Here is a 22728-nt window from a genome sequence, read left to right as displayed (position 1 = left end):
TTAGTTGTGATGCTTAATGTTAAGATAAGAGGTTAGGGAATGCATTGCATCATTATAAAAACTAGTTTATGTGTGTTCCTTGTATGTTTAGATTTGTGAGGTCCAAAGGGAGTGAGGCTATTTTGGGAAAGTGAGGACATTTTGGCTGGTCCTCACAACTGTTCCGGGCTTTTTGTAGGGCTTAAGACATGGTTTTAGGGTCAGGGTTAGAATTGGGTTTAGGTTAGGAATAAAGTAAAGTCAATAATGTGTCCTCACTAAGATATAAAAACAAGTTTGTGTGTGTTGATTTGGGGTCTCAGACTCAGTTCAATGTAAACGATTGAAAAACACCAATAATCGATCAAACAGTAGTGTAAACAAAGATGTTTATATAAGTTCATATATTCAAGATTCAAGATTCAAGAAGTGTTTATTGTCATTATGACATCAATATATACAAAACAATGTTGGTTCACCCTTAAATTGAAAAAAACAAAAACAAAATACTTCTATTATTTTCATTAGAGCGCAGTGCGGCCATATCGTCGGCAGATGGCGCTCGTGTTGTTTCGTGTCACTTTGGGGCTAAACCTCATTCTCTCCTGTTTCCAGGTGCTGCACTGGAGTTGAGCCCTTCCGCTCTCCGTACAGGAATTTGTAGAGTGCATTACGTCACTCAGGCTGCTAGAGGCGAGAAAGCGCCTCCGTCCTCACACTCACTCACTCACGCACATACACACAAGTACAAGTGAGGTTTCTTCCACTCTGTGTGGAGGTTTAAAGGAATTTGTGTGAGTTTATTTTGCTTCCTCCTGCCGCATTCAGAGTTTGGAGGCTGGAAGTCCACAGGCAGGACAACGGAGAAGAGTAAAACAACGGCAGCTCTCCCGCTTCAGTATGAGCAGTTTGTAAAAGTCTCTGAGAATCGGCGACCTTTTTTTACAGAAAGTAGATGGAGGAGCCAGAAGGTGAGGAACGTTTTCAGGTTGTAACTTAATACAGAGAATAGTCTCTGCTGTTTCCGTTTAAGTGAAAGGTTCTTGTTGTATTGTTTAACACGGTGAGTCCAAACAGCGTGTAATGTGTTCTCGTTTACAGAGGTGTCACCGAGTCGGTATTCAACTAACGATTATTTTAAACATCGAATAACATTTTTAATTACTTTTTTACTCGATTATTTGAGGGGTTTTGTTTGGTGAAAAGTGTTGACCGGTGTTACCCACACCTCAAAAATCACGACGTCCTTAAATATCGTTTGTCTACTAACCAAACAAATGTAGTGTGTTGTCAAAGAGAAGAAAACAGAAAATAATCACACTGAGGAAGCGGAAATCACACCAAAAAATACTCAAGCTGAATAAATTACTAACAAAATAGCTGCTTATTATCTCAGTATTTGATTATTAACCGAATAGATGTTGTAGTCCTGTCAATGAAACATCAAACACACCACATTTACCAGCTGCAACATATTTTAGCTGCAATCTTAAACCTACATTGCAACTTCAGTTTGAATCTGATTATATAATCACCATCATTTGTATTATGTTTATTTTTGTTTTGCAGGTACAGATGCGTGCTACTGTGTGGGCTGTGGAGAAAAAATCCAAGACTCCTTCCACATGAAAGTCCTCCACGACATCTGGCACAACTCCTGTTTTCAGTGAGTGTTAACACGCCTGCTACTGCCCTTGTCTAGTTAAGTCATAGTCTGAGGCTTTGTTTCCATAGAGAGAAGTGGGGGAACAATTTGCGTTGACATAGACGCAATTGTTTTTTATGCCGCTTTCACTATGTTGGCTGCTCTCTCTGAGGATGGTTGGGTGCACTTACAAAAGGCCTAGTGGATAGTCCCAGAAGCTTCTGCCTTGGTTTCATGTATGTTTCTTTTTTGCAAACAGGTTATCATTGTTTAAGGCCCCCCCCCACACACACAATATGACCCATGTAGGATCATGTCATACTTGTTTTGTGACAGTTGACAGGCTTCTGCATGGAAATGGGTCCCAGCTCTAGTTTCAATGGCCAATCTACACTCCAGAGTATCGATTGGTCAGTGAAACTATCCCAGAAGACTTTGACCCTCTGCTTGGAGGCTTAATGATTTCCACACTTAAGCTGATGTTGGCTCTTTGGTTTCACAGGTCATTGCCCCTTGATGAGATTGCTCTGAGCGGGGCAGTGACCTCCAACATGATATGACAAGCAAGGGTTTCCTCCTTGGCGAGCAGTCATATGTTGTGATGTGCGATAAAATAGCTCACAAAATGAAAATCTCACATGTGTGTGAGACGGTGTATCTTTTTTCCCCCCTAACACATGCCAGTCTAGGGCAGTGTTGCAGTTAATTGCCGTTCTTTGCGTTCAGCCAACTGTCAGGTCGGAGTGTCCTAGTTTTTACACAGTGTACCAACAACAAAATCAACATTGCTGATATTGAAGAGGAAAGAAAAATAGCTCTGGTATCAGTATCGGTAGTTATCTAATCTTGGTATTGGCATCTGATCAGTGAAATTTGAAAGACTAATTGTTATGAAATCATAATCACAATTTATTACATTATTAGTCAAGGCTGCAATTTCATTTGACAATGAAACTGCTGATTGCTGATTAAGCTCCACATGACTCTCTCTGTCAATATAATGCTGTTTAGTTTTCGTGTCTATGGTGACACAGATTGATGATGGAAACATAACAGCTACGATGGTGAAAGGAAACAGCAGCAAACTATAGGTATCACTCACTCACTTAGGTATTTACCTAAGTGAGTGAGGTTGTCGGATACCAAAACAAATGTTGAAAGAGAACAATTGGACTATTGACGTCGTCCTTCCAGAAAGCTCTGCAGGCTCACCTGAGGAGTGGGTAAATCTGGCGGGTAACTATACCAGTGTTAGACTTAAGTAGGTAACATTTTTCAGTGTTATGTGGTAATGCTTCATCATTTGTGAAATCTGTTTTCCAAAGCGAATATTGAACTAAAGCCATGGAAATCACATTGCAAATGCGATATCTGTCAGGGAAATCACAATTAGATATTTTCCCTAAAACTGTTCAGCCCTAATCAATGGATCACTGACCACAAAATCCCAGCTGCTTTATTTTGTATCCATCACTGCTAATATTTTAAAGTAGATGAGTAAGAACTGGGTGCCTGGAACAGTCTATCTAGCTGACTGGGGCACAGCCTTTCCTGGCCAAATGCCGTTGAATATATTAAAAAATACTTTGGTTTTTATGGCTGCAGTCTGGACCTGAGGTTCTTCAAGTTCTTCTACTTAATGCTGACTATGTTGCCTGATTCTGGCAACTGAAATAGTATCTACCAGTGTCCTTAAATAACCTAGAATTTCACTCTTTCGCAACACTGGCATCTCAGCATCATCTCAGGGGCCACATCTCTGTTTTGACCGTGTCACTTGATGCCCTCTCTCCTTTTAAACATGTGTATCGTGTGTTCACTTTTGTAGCGGCATGTTTGTCTGCAACATCTTACAAATCTTGCAGATGGTTGAATTGCTGTGAAAGTATGAGCTGCCGGGGCTCAACCTCCATGTACTGTAGTCAGATCCCACTTCTGGCTGCAGCAAATGTGCTGCTCTAATCACAGCTCCCATTTTTTCACAAGGCAATTATATTGCTTAAAGACCTTAATCTCTTTGAGTTTGTTTTTTAAAATCACAGTAGAGACGTACAATGTCCTTGTTGAAACTCGCACTGGTGTTCATTTTGTCTATTGTCCAAATGCTGCCACTCTGCCTCCACCTTGTGTGGCATTCTTACATGTTGAGGTCATTCTTGTTCCAGTAAACCTGGCAGTGTTGTTAAGTCCTATAGGTAACGGCACATTCGAGTCGGCTGCATTCCTAGACAGCGATTCAGAGGTGTGAGCCTGCTGTGTCAGACACATTTTTTTCCCCCCAAACAAAGCTAGGTGTGAGTATTGTATTTCATTTTTGTTCCTACATCACAGGATGGGGTGGTATTTACGCTTGCTGTGTCTCTGCGTCCATTCACTGATTAGTTATACAACTGAAAATGTACCATTTTTATGATTGGCTTGTAACTTTTCAAGCAAAACTTTTCACATTTTTACATTTGTATATTTGATGTGTGTGTGTTGTCATACTTCATGATAATAAAGTGTATTATTATTGGGCTTTGAATATAAGACAAGCACTTTGATTTTAGTTAACAAATCTTGTTTTCATTCTGACAATTTACTTAAAATCATCTCAAATCAACAGAGCTTTTTAAACCTATATTGATTGAGAAACACGGGTGAATTTAAGCTCATCATCCAAACGGATTTGGATTAACCACAGACTGTGTTTTCCTGTCAATGAGTGAAAAAAGAAATAACTCCACTTTTTGGGCAGAGGTTGTTGTGGTTGTTGTTGTGGAGAATAAGGGGAACCCAACAGACAAACATCCTGAGATAAGGTCTGACTGAAAGTGAAATGCTTCCTCAGCAGATCTTCAAGGTCTCAAACCACCTCTTCCTCTTACTCCAACAAATAAATACACTCCAGCAGGAATGTGGATGAAAGGAAATGAGCAATGTTTACTTTGTAGTGTTTGTGCGGGCAGGACCATTGCATTGTTCATTGAAGAGCCACCTGAGTCTTAGTGTGCCCACCCCCCACTCACCAACAGCCATGGAGGGAAGTCAGGTGTTTTTATAAGTTGCCCTGCATCAGTTTATCTTGACATTTTATAGGGACATAATGGACACTAATTATCATTTATCAGGAGTTGGTTTAGTCTTGGAATGTTTTGTTGTTCAGAACAAGGCGTTCAAACTGGAAGTTCCTTTTTTTCATGTGCTGCACCTGCACAGACACTGAAATTCATACTAGATATCAGATGAAATGTTTCACTTTTCCTTCACTTACTGAATAAATAATACCAATACTGATACTAATCCTATCTGCACTGCTTTATGCTGTAGTTAAATAATGCTGGGTGTATGTAGCTGATGCTGATAACAGTATTTGAATTTAATAATTGTGTTTTTCAACATAATTTAAAGTTGCATATGAAATATTTAAGGAAAGTGTCTAATGGTGTTGTTTTCTGACAGATAATTACAGATTTGATTTGGGATATTATTTAAAAGTTACAGGTAAATATTGCTGTGTTCTAGATGCATTATCATACAAGATACCAACGTATTGACTTTTACGATGTAATGCAACTTAAAGATATAAATTGTAAGTGGAAATTTTTTTTTAAATAACGGCTATGATTTAATTCCAGTCTTGGCGAAGATTTTCATAAGGCTTTTTATCATGGTTGCCACTTCATATAAAAAGTCTGAAATGTCACACACACACACACACACACACACACACAAACTGCACTTCTCTCTCCACAGAAGGCACAAACATTCTTCTCTCTATAAGATGTCTCCATCTTAACTAATGCCAGAACATTCTGAAATATCTGAGGGTTTTGCCAAAGTCAATAATCCTAGATCAGCTCTACCTGCAGTGGAGAGAGCAACGTGATGCACGATGTTCCACTGAAGGCTGCGCCCAGCCCTGCAACGAAAGATTAAAAACACGTTAAAGTAGAATTTCCACTGAGTGTAGTGTTTCTGACTGGTCGTGTCATCGTTCGTGCTGGTTATATAAGGTGTGGGATGTTATCGTCGAGCATCAGCGCAATCATGTGGCAGAGGCGGAGATCATATCTGTGAATTAGAAAAAGTTGATCAGAAAGTCAGTACTGTTAGTTGCTGTAGTGATTTCTGAAATCCAACACAAAAAAAAGGTATTGAAAATGTATTACTGTCTGAATCAATGGCAAAACGATGTCCAAGTGGAAGTGACTCTCATTGTGATTCATGCGTCTGCAGCTCATCTCCACAATCTGACATCTCTTTTAAAAGCTCTGCTCAAATTACCTCTAAACCAAGGTGAAAAGAGAAAGGGCTGAGACACGGGGAGTATTTGCAAAGTCTAAATGGCTGCAGCAGTTAGAAAAAAAAACAGCACTGCAGACATTTCGGTAACCTAATCTCCTGACAGACGATCATCCTTGTTTGTAATTTGGCAGGCAAACGCGCTGCCACCATTTTGCACAACCAGTGCAGCTTGTTTGAGGAACACTTCATAGCCTGTAGGTGCTGGCAACTTCAGCATTCCTCACTCTGAACATTTTGTCCTAAAATTGCAGCTGCCATAAATGTTGTCTCAAAATGCAAAGCCTCTGCTCAGGTGAAAACAGTTAAATATCATCATAAAATGTGCATTTTAAGTTTGCAGCTGCTCACCATGATAATACGATTGAAGTGTAGTGACATATCCTGTGATTCAGCCTCCTGACTTTAACTTGCATATCTTGCACAAATTGTTTGCACGTTTGTCCATTAGGCTTAACGGGAAGGCTTATTAGCAACACTCGCATATATTTAACATTGTGATATTTTAAGTAACATGTAAAAAAGGAAAACACCCAGGTTACGAAGATCAGGAGATTTGTTTCAGCCGGCTTTATCAGAGGTTGTGGCTAATGTGGTTCCCCCCACTTTCCTCAAACTGGGCCTTTTTAAAAGTGCTATAAACTGATGTGGTGGAGGCTTATAACCAAACGTCCCTTCAGTCCACCATCTGCAAACATCTGGCAGATTCTCTTTTTCCTCAAAAGTGGAACAACACTTAGTTCTGTCTGATCTTCTTAACCCTGCACACATACAAAACAGAGCAGTTTTCATGAAAAGGGTATTTACTTTGCCCCTCACTGTGTTTAGCATAGAGAGAAGTATTTGTCATTGGGAGTAGCCCCCAGCTATAATGTTCCTCTCATAGTCAACCTTGAAACTGAGAGTGTTGTACTCCACAGAAATAGTTTAAATTATAAACCAGTTATAATGTTTTACATTTGTTCGGGAAATGTAAAAGTTGACCATCAAATCTAAATCCAGCCATCATCATATGAGTTCACACAACGGCAATTATGCCTATGCGCTCAGTATGACAGTGTTAAGATTCTTGTATGTATATCAAGATTGATGGAGGCAACAGTAACATTGTGCTAGTACGGCGAGACGGCTGCAAATGGGCTGGAGTAGGACTGGAAACTTGAAGAAGTGACCACAAAAAGTTTCAGAGGTGAATTCTGCTGCTCAAAAAAACCAGATAGTTCAGCAGTTTGACATGATAAATGCTTTTTGTGCCTCTGCTGCCACTGTATACACACAAACGCTCCCTCAGTCACGTCTGATTCATGTAATGCAAAGGACCAAATATGGAGTGGTGGTGGTGGCTCAGTGGTAGAGCACCAATAAAGTTGCTCCTTACTCTTGTGTCACCTGAAAGCTGCGTTCCATGAAAGTGTCTGCATAATAACTAAAAATGTAAAGTGTTTGAGGGTTTTGCTGCAGAAGTCAATAAAGCATACAGTTAATTTGATGTAATATGTCAGGGGGAAAAAAAAGGAAAATCACAACAGGGACTTACTATTTTCTCCTCCCACAGGTGTTCTGTGTGCTGTGACCACCTGACTAACTGGTACTACGAGAAGGATGGCAAGCTGTACTGTCGCAAACACTACTGGGAGAAGTTTGGGGAGTTTTGTCATGGGTGTTCTCTGCTCATGACTGGACCTGCCATGGTATGTCTTCTGTTTATCACCTTTTACACCATCAACCAAAGTTTAAGCAGTGGATTAACATTTATTTTTGTTGTGTAGGTCATTAGTGACAGTCAGATGGATATAGTTTTATATTTGAGTACCTTTCAACAATATCCTATACATCTTTTCTTACATGGAGACTACATATTTATCGCAGAGTCAAAGCTGAGTGGCATGTAACAACAAGGGTGTGGACATTTTCAAGGCAATCCTGGCACAAAAAAGGTGTTTTCATCATGGTATCCAGTGTTAGAGAATCCTTAAAAGTTGAACTAAAATCTAAAGGCCTCTGCTTCTTCAGTAATTTTTAAGGCCCGAGCACGCAGAACGAAGCAAATATTATTCTTTTTCTCCTTCCCCCCAAATGGTTGCACAGAAACTTGTGAAACGTCTGCAGTAATTTACTATGGGCGTGGCGAGGGCCCTTGCATGTCGGGGCAGCCCAACAAACACCCTGTTAGCGTGAATGGTTGTTGTGTCTTGTATCCCGTTGTCTTGCTGTTTATAATTCATGAATCTTCAGTGAAATAAATCCCACCTCTGGATTAAGACTATTAAAAACAATGCTTTCATGTGCGATTGCTGAGCTCCCAGAGTTTGCCTTTTCATGAATCGTATAACATCAACTGCCAACAATTTCCCCCTGTACTTAAATAATACCAGAATGCCCACAGTGCGTGTCAGTGCTCCCTGTGTGTACCCGATTTTACCACTCCAGAATAATATGAACGTGCATTAAAAGGCAGGGGGCTTTTTCTCTGGCCATTACAGATGAGTGATACTTTACATAGGCTGCTGCTGCTGAACACATTTAACCCTAGACCTCACAATTAGTTTCCCTCTTTGAGGCCCCTGGTTGTTCCCACTCTGTACTGAAGCTCTCCACAGCTCACTTCCCCAAGTACACAGAGGATCTAGTGGGAAGACGCTCAATCGACTATGAGGTGGTTTTTGGAGCCTGTCATGTTTAGGCGTCTGTGGCGGGGAAGCTTTGCAGAAATTATCCACCGTCTACCACCTACTGTATATCTGTGCTGATGTGTTTTCAGAAATCTTTTGTTTTTCATTAAAGAGAAAGCTAATGTTGCATGAACTAAAGCTTAATTAGGTGGTGGTAAAACACAGTAAACCTTGTTGTCATAGGTTTTGGCTAACTTTAATAGCTTTAGCTAGGTCTTGCTATAGACCGTAGATATTGGTCTGTTGACTTTGCAACGAGGAATAAACTTGTTTATGTCGCTAATACAATGAAGTAAGATTAAATAAGAATTTTTAGTGCTGTCCCAAGTTGTGAAAGAATGGTTCACTGAAAGAATTCATGACTAACAGCTATGCTAGCAGCTAGAAAATAATTGACCACGACGCCTAAATTGCCATCACTGACAAAAATGAAGCAGACAAAATTTGTGTGTCCTCTAGCGTTCCAGTTAACACAGTTTGGAACTGAAGTTGATAAAGCTTCGGCTTTTATTACAGTCATTTGACCCTGGGTGAATGTTGAGTAAACTCATTCCAACTGGTCAAAACCCCTATTTAACCTCGGAATTAACAGGTTATTCAACTAATGGGAACGGGGCATTACTGGCTTCAACCTAATTCTGCCAGTGTCATGCTTTGTTAAAAATAATGTGCTGGTTATGGCCTCAGTGTGACAAAGATGTTGTTAGTCAAGTTTTAAAAGCAGTATGTTTATTTAAATTTTAAAACACAGGATACCTCACAATACGATACAAGATGCATGGTACACGATACCAATAATATCACAATACAGCTATTCTGTGATGATCAATATATTGCATGTCAATTATTTAGCGATGCATCACGATATCTGTCTAACTGAAGGAAACAAGAAGTCTGTGAAAAGTTAAAAGTGCAGGATTTCTTTATTATGCTTTTTTCACTACATTCAGAACAAAGTGCCTAAAGTCTATTTATTGAACGTGGATGGGGCATCTCTTAACATTGCTTTCTCTGCCATTATCGCCATTATCAACATCAAGTAGCGACGGCCAGTGAGTAAAGCTGGCAGGGTATGTTTACTTTAATTTGTTAATTAAAATATCGATGTTTGAGCCCTGGAGTACAGTATAGATGATCATATTGCACGAGGGAGGACGCCGATATATCACTAAACTGTTATTTTGTCCCACTCTTAATCCCCATTATCTCAATTTTGTCTTGGTCAAATTCCAGCTAACTGCTAAAGTGTTTATTCAGCACACAACAGATCAGTTGTCAGTTTGCATGGATGTGGTTGTGCATTCAGACTGACACAGACTATGAATTAGATTTATTTTTTCTTTATTGAAATTAAATTCCGTCGATTATAGAGGGCAGTCTCATTTGAATTATATGTTTTGTAAAAAAATACATTTAAGGAAGGATTAAAATAACTTGCTAACCATAAAACAATCTGGCACAATAGAAGATGCTGCACGTCGGTCATTGTTGATTTGGTATCTACAAATTGAAAGTTGAAATTTATGTGGCAACACTTCTTGCTGATCAAAACTGGGGTCACTTGTCTAACATGAAGACGGACTGAAGTTTTTCTTTTTTGCCACCAAGCGACACACATAACGGGCTCCTCTATTTAGTATTGGCATCCAGCTTCATCAGCTTGTGGAGCCAAGTGTTTTTGGCAGCGCTGAATTGGCATTGCAGCCTCTGGGCCAGAAAGAGAATCATTGTGGTCCATGAGCAGAGGAGTGTTGTTCAGAATTGCTGCTGCTGCTGTTGCTGCTGCTACTTGTGAGGCGTTTCAGTCCAGAACAGTATTGTTTTTGTCCAGTTTGTTGTTCATTTATTGTTTCACTGAAGATGTTTTAGTGTTGTCGTCCCCCCCCCCTTCAAATTTGATGCACTCTGATACACAGTACATCATGTGCACAGTTAACTTACCGGGGAAGTTTTGTTGACATAAAATGAAACATGACAATTGCTATGTGACTATTATAATCACCCACCAAATTATCTTAACTAACTTAACTTAAAAAAAAAACAAAACACATTACTTTTTAGATATAGTCTACTTTCTCTTCCTTTGCAGTGCCAATACAGTAAGTGTTGAGAGTAAGAACTTAGTGCAAATTGTTTTACACTCAACCTTTTTGCCATTTTGAGTGCAATCATTTTTTAATTAAAAAAATCATAGTGGTGCAAGTCCATGCAGGTTGTGGTGGTGGTTGTTTTTGTTGATAGCTTGACGCTTTACAGACAAGCCTCCTGAGGTGTCACAATAATTTGGCTGACATCACTCATCACTCTTATTTATCTTATTTAACAGCAGGGAGTTCTTTTCCCACTGACTCACTAAGTCTCTGCTGTGGTTAGTCAGTCTTAAAATATTGATAACTAAACTTTAATATACCAAGGGACAAGTTTCGAACATGGTTTATATTCACAACAAAGGAGCGACAAGCATTCGTTTATTCAAAACAGTTTGTCCTCAGACAAAAATAAAACCCAGATTTTTTTTAAGAGATGTTTTTTTTTTATTTTTCCCACAAAGATGCACAAAGGAAATGGAGAAGCTGCGCACATCTGGAAAACGTTAAATTATTAATGGCGATGTAAAAGCTCCTGGAACGAGACCGAGAAGAAAAAATAACCACTATTTTTGTGAAACGACAAGCATTTTTCTTTACCTATTGTGAAGTTAATTTGGTGATTGCATGCGAAAGTAAAAAAACAAACAAAAAACACTTGTGTTGTATCAATCAGTGGTTTCCAAACTATTCAGCTCTTGACCCCCATAATAACAGAGCCAGCGATTTGGGAACACCAATATCCCAAAGGACGTTCAAATGTCACATTTTGTCCGCTGCTATGTTATTGTATATTGACAGTGGGATGGTAATGCTGTCCATAAAGGCAAGGACTAAGGAGTATCATTATAATATCTAAGAATTAGAATATATTTTATTTTTATAGTGCTTTTAACAGTTTTTACGTTGTATTTTATTTGTTGAAATAATTTCCGGACCCCTTTTTGTGTCTTCTGGCCTCCTGACTCTTTTCTTACTAGTAAACAAACAGAAACAAACTAATTATTCATCACCTGCTCATGGAAGCATGTTTCACACTTTCCGCTACATGTGTAAATGTGACAGAAATGATTGATTGATTGATCGATCGTTGAAGAGCAGGACGTCAGCGAGGTGACATCATAACAGATTCCAGACAGACTGAGGTGAACCAGGTGTTACCACTGTGTCACCGCAGACAGTGGGAGGGAGGGAGGCAGACAACAATCACGCTCCTCGACACACTCAGTCTCAGACAAGCAAACAAAACACAGCAGGGACACCAGCTTCACCGGCAACACATCACTGCTTCATGCTCTGCACTGTGAAGATTGTTACAGTGGATTGTTTTTTTTTCCCAGGTGGCCGGAGATCACAAGTATCATCCCGAGTGCTTCGTGTGTTTGAGGTGCATGGTGGTGATTGAGGACAGGGACACCTACGCCTTAGTGGAGCGATCAAAACTTTACTGGTAAGTCAGCAGCACGTCCCTTTTTCTCTTTGTGCGTGTTTATTTTTCCGAAGACGGACTGAAGTAATAAAGGCTTATACAAGTTCCCTTTTAGCCTTGATGCTGACTGACAGCCATTATTACTTTGGGAATTTTCCACAGCTCCTTGAATTTTGTGAACTGTAACTCCACAACAAGCCCTCACATGTAATGATTCACTCCGTGTCCTGTTGTTCGCAGCGGAAAGTGCTACAAGCAGGTGGTCCTCGCACCCATGTTGGAAAAGCGTACATTTGACTCGGTGCTCGACTCGCTGCCCCACACTGTGACTCTAATATCGATGCCCTCTGCAGCCAATGGCAAGAGGGGCCTCGCCGTCTCTGTGCTGAGGGACGCCAGCGGTTCAGCGAGTGTACAAGTCAAAGAGTAAGTGGCACATGATTGAGTACTCGCCTCTGTACCTGTCCCCTGGCTCTGTGAGTAATGCTTTTACGTAACACTGATGATAGCTCTGCTCTGGCGTGCACTTAAGTGTGCCACTATGGAATATAGTAGTTATTTATGAATTGATGTAAGTGTGTTTTAGCCTCTCATATTCACTTGGTCCTGATTTATTAGCTGCCCAGGACACGGACCACATTGTTCTGCTGATTCCTTTCTACGGTGCTAATTAATACTCACATATAAGTGTTGGTGATGTGTTGCTCCAGGGTGAGAGGGATGCTGATTAGTCCCGAGGTCCGAAATGCCATCCATGTTGGCGACAGGATCCTGGAGATCAATGGCATTCCAGTGGGGACGTTAATGCAGGAGGAGGTGAGTTGTGGTCATTGTGGTCAGGTTTTAATGATCTCTGTTTTAACTTCTGGGGCAAATCTCTTTGACACATCAGAAAGGAGAAGGAAATACTATGTATACTTGTTAGCCAGTGTGTTGTCTTTTCCCTTTTCAATTTTTTGTGTATTTCCTGGCGACTCACTGCCGTTTGCTGTGTGTTCTGCTGCTGAAGTTCTCCCCGTAAAACAGAAACGCCCAGGGGAACCAAACAATCCCACGCTGCCTCCCGACATTACCAAACTCAGCCTTTTGTTATTGTTTTGATTGAGAAGAAATGTCATACTGTGCATTGAGCTGTAGAACTGTCCGTATTAAGAGCAAATCACTTCCACGGGTATCATTTGCAAAGCTATATTCTTATACAACATGTGATTTTTGGCATTCCTCTCATTGCTTCATCATTTATACATACTTAAGCTGGGAGAGGATGGTATGTGGAATGACTACACTTAAAGGCTCATTCCCACAACCTCACCCTCACAGAATTACATGCTTTCAAACACAGTCATCACTCACTGTCGAGTTTTTGTTTTGTTTTGTTGTCAGAAAGAGTTGTTTCCAATGTCCATTCCTCCGCTCTTGTTTCCTGTTTCCTCCGATTTTCAGGATTAGTATATCAGCGTTCTTCAAAGGTTGAGTTCGACAGAAGCAGCTCTTTCAGACTCCTTATTCTGTTCGGTTGAGCTTGTGTGAGAACATGAGAAACTCTGGTTAATCCAGAGTGAGTTAATGAGTTAGTGAGTGTCCTTCATGCTCAAGGTGCCACCCACTCGTTTGGATGCTGTTGTGGAGACATTTGACCCAGACACTCTCCCACTGCATTCATCATGTGAACGATAATCTGAAAATTGCTATTGTTTGTTTAAAAAGGAGCTATTACTCGTCATAATTGAACAATTATAGTAATTAAACTTGGCATCATAATCATCCTGTGTCCTTTAGTTGAACTTGAAATGTATTTCTATGTATAAAGACACCATAAGGAATTCAGGAGGTTTGTCACGTACAAACTACCAAATGTCATTGTCTACACAGGTGGACGATCTTATCCACTGCACCAGCCACACGCTGCAGCTGCTCATAGAGTACGACCCTGTCAGGCAGCGTTTGGATCGGCTCAGACTGGGTTCACCCGGGAGTGGGCTGGCAGGTCCGGCCACCTCCCGCATGCGTCTGTCCTCACCTTCTGATGCAGTGCTGGAGAGAACAGATGTGGTTGATAACAGCTCACTGAAAAGGAGATCTCTGAGGTATGTCCACTATGTATGAAAAACACTTTCATGTCAGATAACCTTGAGTATCTACTGATCCACTGCTAATCCATTTACCACCTGGCTGTGACCAGCCTTTTCAAAAACACAATGCTCCTACTGTGCAACAAATATTCTACTCAATGAACTTAATTGAATCTCTTTTACATGACACATTATGGTGAAATTCGTCTTCACTTTCAATTGGTCTGGTTGTGTTTTGTCAGTCAAACACGGAGCACATTTCTGCTCTTGCGTTTATTCCATGCACGATTGCATGTTTAATTTAATTTTAAACCCCGTATTCCTCTTCCCCCTGTGGGGAATGAGCTCTGGTCGTAAATTCCTGCACGCCTCGAGGCAGCCAATCATCAGCAGGGATAGATCTTGGACAAACAGATGCTAATTACATCAACTCCTGAGGTCCAGACATTTGATACACAATGACAACACGTTTTCATTCGAGATGAGGTGATACAAAGGAACTTAGTGCCGAGTGGACCTTCTTAAATGCTGTCACTGCTTTTTATTTACATTTTTTACAGTCTGTGTTTAGTGAAGAATCCGTGTAATATTTAGTGTTGCATTTTTCTTTTTCCACAATCCAGTCTAGTGATTTTTGATCCAGTTTTGTAATTTTCTGTCCTGTCTCCAGACGGAGTAACAGCACATGTAAGTCACCTGGGCCAAATTCTCCCAAAGAGTCGCCGTTTATCACACGAGACATCGGTCGCTCTGAATCGCTGAGATCCTCCAGCAGCTGCTCTCATCGCATCTTCCGCCCGTGTGACCTCATCCACGGAGAGATCTTAGGCAAAGGCTTCTTTGGACAGGCCATAAAGGTCAGCCGACGACTTTCAATCACCTTTTTCCAACATCAATGAGGAATATTAATGTATTCATGCAGTGGGTGGTTTTGTCGCTCTGACAGGTGACTCATAAAGCCACAGGAGAGGTGATGGTGATGAAGGAGCTCATCCGATGTGATGAGGAGACCCAGAAAACTTTCCTACAGGAGGTTAGTAATCAGTAGCAGGAGGCCAGCGCTTCCTCACAGTCAAAACAGAATTCTCAGATTCTGCATGGAGCTGATTTGGTTTACTCATAAGTGAAAACACGCCACATTCCAAGGCTTACCTCTGTGCTTTTTATTATTTTGAGGTATACTGTATGCCCCGGGCTTGTGAGAGAAATGAAGCCTGGTCTTAATTACATTTGTTGCTTTTTCTCATGGATTCAATTTCACCTTAAGTTGAAATAGATCATAATTGTTAACATCTTTCTTTTTTTGTTGACTCTCTATGGTCAGGTCAAAGTAATGCGAAGCCTCGATCATCCTCATGTTTTGAGGTTCATCGGCGTGCTGTACAAGGACAAGAAGCTCAACTTGATAACCGAGTACATTGAGGGAGGCACACTGAAGGATTTCATCAGAGACATGGTGAGTTGAACACGTTTAATCCTCCTCTCCTCTTCCACATCGGAGCACAGAACCCCTTCAGTGGCCACAGAGCGAGCCGGTCGCTGCAGCTCATAGTCGTGTGGGAGGGGCCTGACCCGAAGTAAACTCTACATTCATAGAGGGCTCACGGCTTTATTGTGGGTTGGCTGGCATGTCGAGTCGCTCGATGTAAAATGAGAAAAGTGCTAGAAAGTGTTGCCAGGTGAAGCTGAATGAGCCTCGCTCTCCTCCTCCCACTGCTGTCTATGTAGAAGAAGTAGTTAAGTTTAGCACAAGGGAGTGTTTTTTCTGTGTGTTTTATAAGACTATGTGAGGGAGAGCCAATTTAGAATTGTGCTAAATGCTACATTTGGTTTACAGTCACTGTTGAAAACCTTTGTGCATAATGATTTATATTACCTTCTGTTGATTTGTCTCATTATTTCTTCTCCTAACAGGACCCATTCACATGGGAGCAAAGAGTGAGCTTTGCAAAGAGCATTGCATCTGGCATGGTGAGTTGTTTGATATCAAAGATGCAAGTGAAATCTTTGGCTGCAATTTCTAGCTGTGTAAATGTGTCTAGTTGTGCTATAAGAGAACGGGAACTCGTGTGGGCTCTTGGGTCACCACATGTGACTCCTAGATGGATCAGCAAATGTATACTTGGCTAGAAAATGACAATTTTGTTCATGCAGTATTATGTTTTTTTTTTCCTTTTTTAATACTGTGATGAATCAGTGATTCATTTAATTTTTATGAGGTTTAAAATTCAGTTTTCCAATTCACAACTGTCCTTATTAACAATATAAAGCAACTCTCTACAGTGTGTTTTGATTCTGAATTGTTTGACTTTTAGATATATTTGATCATTTAAAATCAAAAGAAGTGCAAAGTGCCTGAGGCAACACAGTGTGTAGTTTGGAAATGTTAGTGCAACACGATTTGCACTTTGCAAGAGTTTCCAGTTTCATGGTCTTCTCTGTTTAATACAGGGCTGTGTATAAATGTATAAAGGCCAGTGCTAACATGATACAGGCAGAGTGATTCTGTGAGACAGCAGTTACTTCTCATTTCAGCAGCAGCTTCATTTAGATAAGGTTAGATTAGATACATTTGTGTTGTCATTGGGCTGAGTACAGCTACAGAGGCAATGAAATGCAATCGCCGTCTAACCAGAACCAGAAGTGGTTCAGTTAAAAAAAGAAGCAAGTAAATATAAAAAAGTGCAAAAAACAGTGGTCTATATAGATGTAGCATGTAGAGTGGGGCAATGGTTGGAGTATGAGTGGTATATACAGATATAAACTGTATATAAATGCAGTTATATGTACATATGTCTAGAATATATATAGTATAAAAATGTGACACAGGGTAACCTTCAAACACCTCATGTGACCAACATGGTACACGTAATTGAAATAAATGAATCACAATGAATATGTTAACATTGACAGCCCTGCTTTTTAGAATATTCTCTTGTTTGGTTTGTAAAATATAGATTTGTTTCCTCTTAAATAATGACAAGCAACGTCTTTTCTGTTTGTTTGTTTCAGGCTTACCTTCACTCAATGAGTATCATACACAGAGACCTCAACTCTCACAACTGCCTGGTTAAACTGGTAAGTGACATGGCTTCATACCAACAATTCAACAATAAAGGGTGGGAACGGTTTGTTGGTTCAGTGAAAGTCTAGAGGAAGTTGTTTTTCCTTCCCTGTGATTAACCAGGACTTTTGTGTCTGTAGCAATAAACAGTAGTTTAATGTTAACCCAGCAAATTATTTCGTTATAAATAAAAAGTGTATTTACCTTATAACTTACTGTGTGACATATTGTAACTTATTTATGTTAAGTACAGTTTAGTTTTTTTATACTAATGCGACTTTATATCAAAATGAGCTCAGAGAAAAGCTTTAGACAACAGCTGTCGTTCTTCCACAGGACAACACGGTGGTCGTCGCTGACTTTGGACTCTCCCGACTCATAGTAGAGGACAAAGTAAAGCCCCCATCTGAGAAAAACCCCAATAAAAAGAGGGTTTTGCGGCGCATTGACCGTAAAAAGCGGTACACTGTTGTGGGAAACCCTTACTGGATGGCTCCGGAGATGCTAAATGGTGAGAAGCTACGTACAAAACATAATTTGATTCACACGTAGCAATGAATTCTGTGTGTGATTAAGTGCATTTTACGTTTTACTTGATGTTATTTCAGGTAAACGCTACGATGAGAAGGTGGACATTTTCTCCTTTGGAATTGTACTCTGCGAGGTGAGAACACTATGATGCAATTCATTTCATTTTTGTGATTTAATAGATAAATAGAATATGTGGGGTTTTATCCAGATTATCTGCTTGGATGATCTGGATGATCTGGATAGACGGCTTCTAATTTGCAGATCTTTTTTGGCCAACAGTTCTAAAAACCCTGGGTGAGGGAGATTTAAGGGGAAACATCAAAGGTAGTTTTCAGAACAAAGCTCCATTACTTGATCAGACAACACGAACATGTCAAAATATCGTGCTGTGAAGCAACTGTCAAGTAGAGCTGCATGATAGAAACATCTGATAACAATGTTGTAACAATGACTTGTGGTAATTTAGAAAAATACTTATTTTGGTGTCAGAGAAAAATCTATATTCTTAAAATATTTTCTGCTGCTCCAAACAAAAAACAGATAAAGTTCAAATAAATGCTAATATAATAATTAAAAATGCCGAGAGAAAATGTTAAGAACAAAAACAGTAAGCAACCTTGGTTGTAAGTTCTTTTTAAAAGAGAAAGCCCTACAGATCTAAACTGCAGTAATAGGACTAAAGACAAAGTAAACTCTGTTCCCCCTGCTGTTTTGTAAGTGTGTCTCTATCTGTATCTATTGACTGACTGACCCTTTCTCCCTCGTCTGTCTCGTGATGCAGATCATTGGAAAAGTCTATGCAGACCCCGAGTGCCTCCCCAGGACAATGGACTTTGGCTTGAATGTTGGCAAGTTTGTGGAGAAGTTCCTTCCTGACGACTGTCCACCAGCCTTCTTTCCACTGGCCGTGGCCTGCTGTGACCTCATGCCAGACAACCGGTGAGCACATGTTATCGTAATGGTTAATAGCTTACAGGTTTTTTTTATTATTATTTATGTTTGAAAGTTAATCTTTTGCATAGTGGATGATCGTGCATGACAGAATGAGTGAAATGGAGCGAGATGCAGCAGGTGTTTAGCACGTGTTTTAACAAATCTAAAGGAATAATAGAAGCTTGTCCACATTCAGGTGAAGACACCGAGGGTTTATGTTAAAAGTTTGATTTTAGTCCAGCTAAAATCAAGCTAGTCTTAATCGTACTTAGTGTATATACCTGGATAATGCGATTGATAGTCCGATTATGTATGCGCTTAGTCAGACTGGAGTCAGACTTGGGGTTCTGCACATGCACCACAGTGTCCTCCCCAGTCTTTGACCCTGGAAAGTAGAAGGAGACGATGTATAAACTGCAGTATTGTTGCTGGAGAAGAACAAACAGATGAAAAAGACCCGCTCACGATTAACATGTACAGCAGGTACCTTGATGCCAAGGTCTGCACATGCTCAACAGTTTCCCAGCCCTGTTTTGACCCGGAAATAACAGAAGAAGAAGCTGGTGCACAAAAGAAAACAACAGCGAGAAAAAGACACAGAGACTGGATTTATTTTCTGTTGGCTGAAAGAATTCAATATTTTAAGGTTGAAGGAAGTAAGAAAGACATGGAATGGTGCTCAATATGCTCATAACTAAGTGCCATCGTCAACTACTTTCATAATGGAATATTCAGTTATAGAGTTTTTTTAATAACTAAAACAGATTTTTCAGCTTCTTAATGCGAATATTTTCTGGACAAAGAAATCATTACAACTGAGAAATGTTCCCTAATTTCAAGATTAGGGAACCATTTTTCCACATTTTTCCACATTTAATGAACCAAACAAGTCAAATAATTTACAGATGACTCGTTTATGAAAACAATTATGAGTTGCAGCTCCACCACTAGTGTTAGTATCGTGGGACAAGGACATTTGTCCATTTAAACGACAATAACTAAACTGTGTATGGAAATGAGCACATGCTGCAAGTTCTGTGTCTTACAATCAGCAGAATGATCTTAAACTTGACTGTCTCGCTTTAAATAAGACTGTTGAGGTTTGGTTTGTTTGTGTAACTGTGTTTTGTGTGAGTCTCTCTCTCTCTCCGTTTTGCCTTGATTTTTGCCCGAGGGCATCATTGAAGACGAGCCTTAAATAAATGTTGTGAAATTTGAAAACATCTCAGCCTGCCCGCACAGGTCCACACCTCTGCTGCCAGATTCCTTGTCCGTGTTTTTGTCACGTTTTCAATGTCGTCAGTCTGGTTTAACCTCTGGTTTCCCTCTGGTGCTCCTCCCTCAGTCCTTCTTTCCAGAAGTTGGAGGACTGGTTTGCAGCTCTGTCCCTCAACCAGGATCTGGGGATCCCCCTGCCAGCCGAACTGGACGAGCTGCACCTGAGTCTGAGTCAACTCCACTGGCCTAAAGACCTCTCTCCAACACCGAGTGCAGATCATCAGCCATCCACCCCGACGCCCGACGCCTCTCCGGACCCTCCCAGTCTGGAAGAGAACAGCACCTAAAACCTGTGTGTCCCTCTGTTAACCCTCTGAACTGCTGCACTAACACTGTGGACGTGAAAAAAGAGGACAAGTGAACTGAACCCGAGCCATGGTAGAACTGGATAATCTGTGGTAGCTGGACCAAGTTTCTCTCAGAGTTGGACCTCAACTTTGAAAACAACCAATCAAAGAAAGGCGCATTTCAAATTTTTTTAGAAAAAAGTTTTAGTTACTTTTTTTAAATTTTATTTTATTCACCTGTGGTCCCCTTAGCATATGCAGGGTTGTACTATTGTTTACTGTGTGTAAAGTGTGAGCATCTTAAAGAGGCCGCGACGCCTCGATGAGTCGCTGTGTCACAGCAGTTTTGTTGTTTGTTGTCTCCGGAATGCACACGTCCATTCTTACCCAGAAACAAAGTCATTTGACTGTAGCAGCAACAAAGAAAACAAAGAAGCTTGATGGTTTATCTGATTGGCATGTTCAAGTAAACAAGAGAACAGAGCCTGATGAAAACCTGAGTGACTCTGAGCGGCAGTGGAAGCAAACAAACACTGATCCTGAATAGTTTCATCTCTTAAATTAGCAAAGGAATGTTTTTTTGTTTTTTTTGCTTTTTGGTCTCAGCACACCAGATGTAATTTTTTGACGACATGGTTACAAGTTTGTAGTCTAATGATTTTCACTCATTTCTTTAAGTTGTTGTGTGAACACACAAATTAGACTCTGTTTACTGACGCCTATTTTTTGTAACAAATAAAAGGGAGAAGCTCCTGTGGAACAAATGTAAGCGTGTTTAATAATCGTTAGACTTAACCATGACCTTGTACAGACAACTGGATTTTTTTTTTCTTAAACAGTGTATAAATGTGTACATATGTACGCCTCTAATCGGACTTCATTTTCTAATGGGAACTCAAAACATTTTTAAACATTTTGTCATCCATGGACATGTTTGCCTCTGTTGCTGTAATAATAATGCAATAATGCAAGGTACCTATGACCAAATGTAACCACTATTATTTATATCACTTTGGTGTTTCATAAATAAAAAAAAAACTTTCCATTTTGTCATTCTTCACTTTTGCACGTCACAAAAACTGATGTCGGATGAGAAGAAAGGAAATATATTGTATGAATGATCAGGAAATGGATCCGTTGATTGATTCTGAGTTTGATAAATAATAGAAATTCAAAATAACATGAGTCACAATTATTCAATTATTGATTACTAAAATATTTCAACTGTTTCATGTTTATTTTGATAATGAATTAATTGGTGTAATCGCTTTCTGGTTTTTCTGCCATCTTAAATGTGAATATTTTCTGGATTTTTTGCTCCATTTGACAAATAAATAATTAAAACTGAACAATTTTGCTTTGTGGACAAAAGACATTTGAGAACATCATAATTTCCAAGTTTAACAAATAATTATCAACATTTTTCAACATTTTCTGACATTTTATGGACCAAACGAGTACAAAATATATTATATCAAAGTGTATTTGACACTGGCAACAGATACAAACTCTTGTGTCATATTGATTTGTTTTGCTTGTTGGTTTGTTTTTCTGCAGTTTTATCTTCACAGGCCTGACTAAAGAAAAATGCTTGTCCTAAAGTTGTGTGTTAATGATTTTACCAGCAGAGGGAGCTGTTGCAATGAAAGTTGCTACTGTGGTCAAAACCTTTTGACATCTTCCAATGAAAACAAGGCTCATTTTGTCAAAACACTGTACACACCATTCACACAACCACACAAACATAGTCACACACACTCACCAGAGGCAGAGCACCAAACTGAAACACTTTGTTTAAAACCTCCACAACCATGCTGAAAATAAAATAAATAAAATAATCCTCAGTGGGGTTGAGGAGAGGAGAAAATGGTTTGAGGAAGAGGTTTTGGAAATTGTGGATGTTGATACAGAACTGCATCAAATCCGTTATTCTTTAAGTTAACATTATTACAATTTTATAGGGCTGCATCCATTATTCCATGAATCGATTATTAGTTGATTACTATATAGTTAAATTGATTGTTCAACTTCTTAAATGTGAAAATGTTCTGATTTCTTTACTCCATTTGACAAATAAATCATTCAAACGGTATCATTTTGGTTTGGTAACTGATCAACATTTTCTGACATTTTATGGACCAAACAAGTACTTGATTAATCGACAAAATAGTACAATGATAGCGTCTGGTTGATTATGCTATTCTGCAAATTATGTTCTATGCTCATATTACATAAGAATATAAAAGAGAGAAGGTTTTTATAACTTTATATCTAATAAGGAACAAATATCTTTAGAAAATAACAACAAGATTTAGAACCTTTATGTGCATGTGTGTGTGCAGACGCGTCTGCCTATGGCAGTTATCAAATCAAGTTAATGAGTGCTCTATTTCGTTCAGAAAATATTATAGCGTAGCTACGTTTAAGAGCACGCCCCCATCCAGTGTTTTTACGTTGGTTGAGCCGG

At 39.7% G+C, this 22728-nt stretch overlaps 1 protein-coding gene across 1 annotated transcript; it reads left to right on the top strand.

The window, feature by feature from the left end:
* The first annotated feature begins 659 nt into the window (after positions 1-659).
* Positions 660-21304, top strand: limk2 (LIM domain kinase 2). The gene is made up of 16 exons (XM_058636738.1): positions 660-950; positions 1549-1645; positions 7464-7599; positions 12008-12117; positions 12337-12522; positions 12807-12912; positions 13969-14183; positions 14839-15025; positions 15115-15201; positions 15493-15624; positions 16083-16139; positions 17181-17246; positions 17569-17743; positions 17841-17896; positions 18545-18702; positions 20042-21304. The coding sequence occupies exons 1-16, from the start codon at positions 935-937 to the stop codon at positions 20259-20261; spliced, it is 2004 nt and encodes a 667-aa protein (XP_058492721.1). The 5' UTR covers positions 660-934; the 3' UTR covers positions 20262-21304.
* The last annotated feature ends 1424 nt before the right edge of the window (positions 21305-22728 follow it).

The sequence above is a fragment of the Solea solea genome, chromosome 8, assembly GCF_958295425.1.
Source record: "Solea solea chromosome 8, fSolSol10.1, whole genome shotgun sequence".
Taxonomy (NCBI): domain Eukaryota; kingdom Metazoa; phylum Chordata; class Actinopteri; order Pleuronectiformes; family Soleidae; genus Solea; species Solea solea.
The sequence above is the reverse complement of the archived record's forward strand: the minus strand, read 5'-3'. Positions and strand labels throughout refer to the sequence as shown.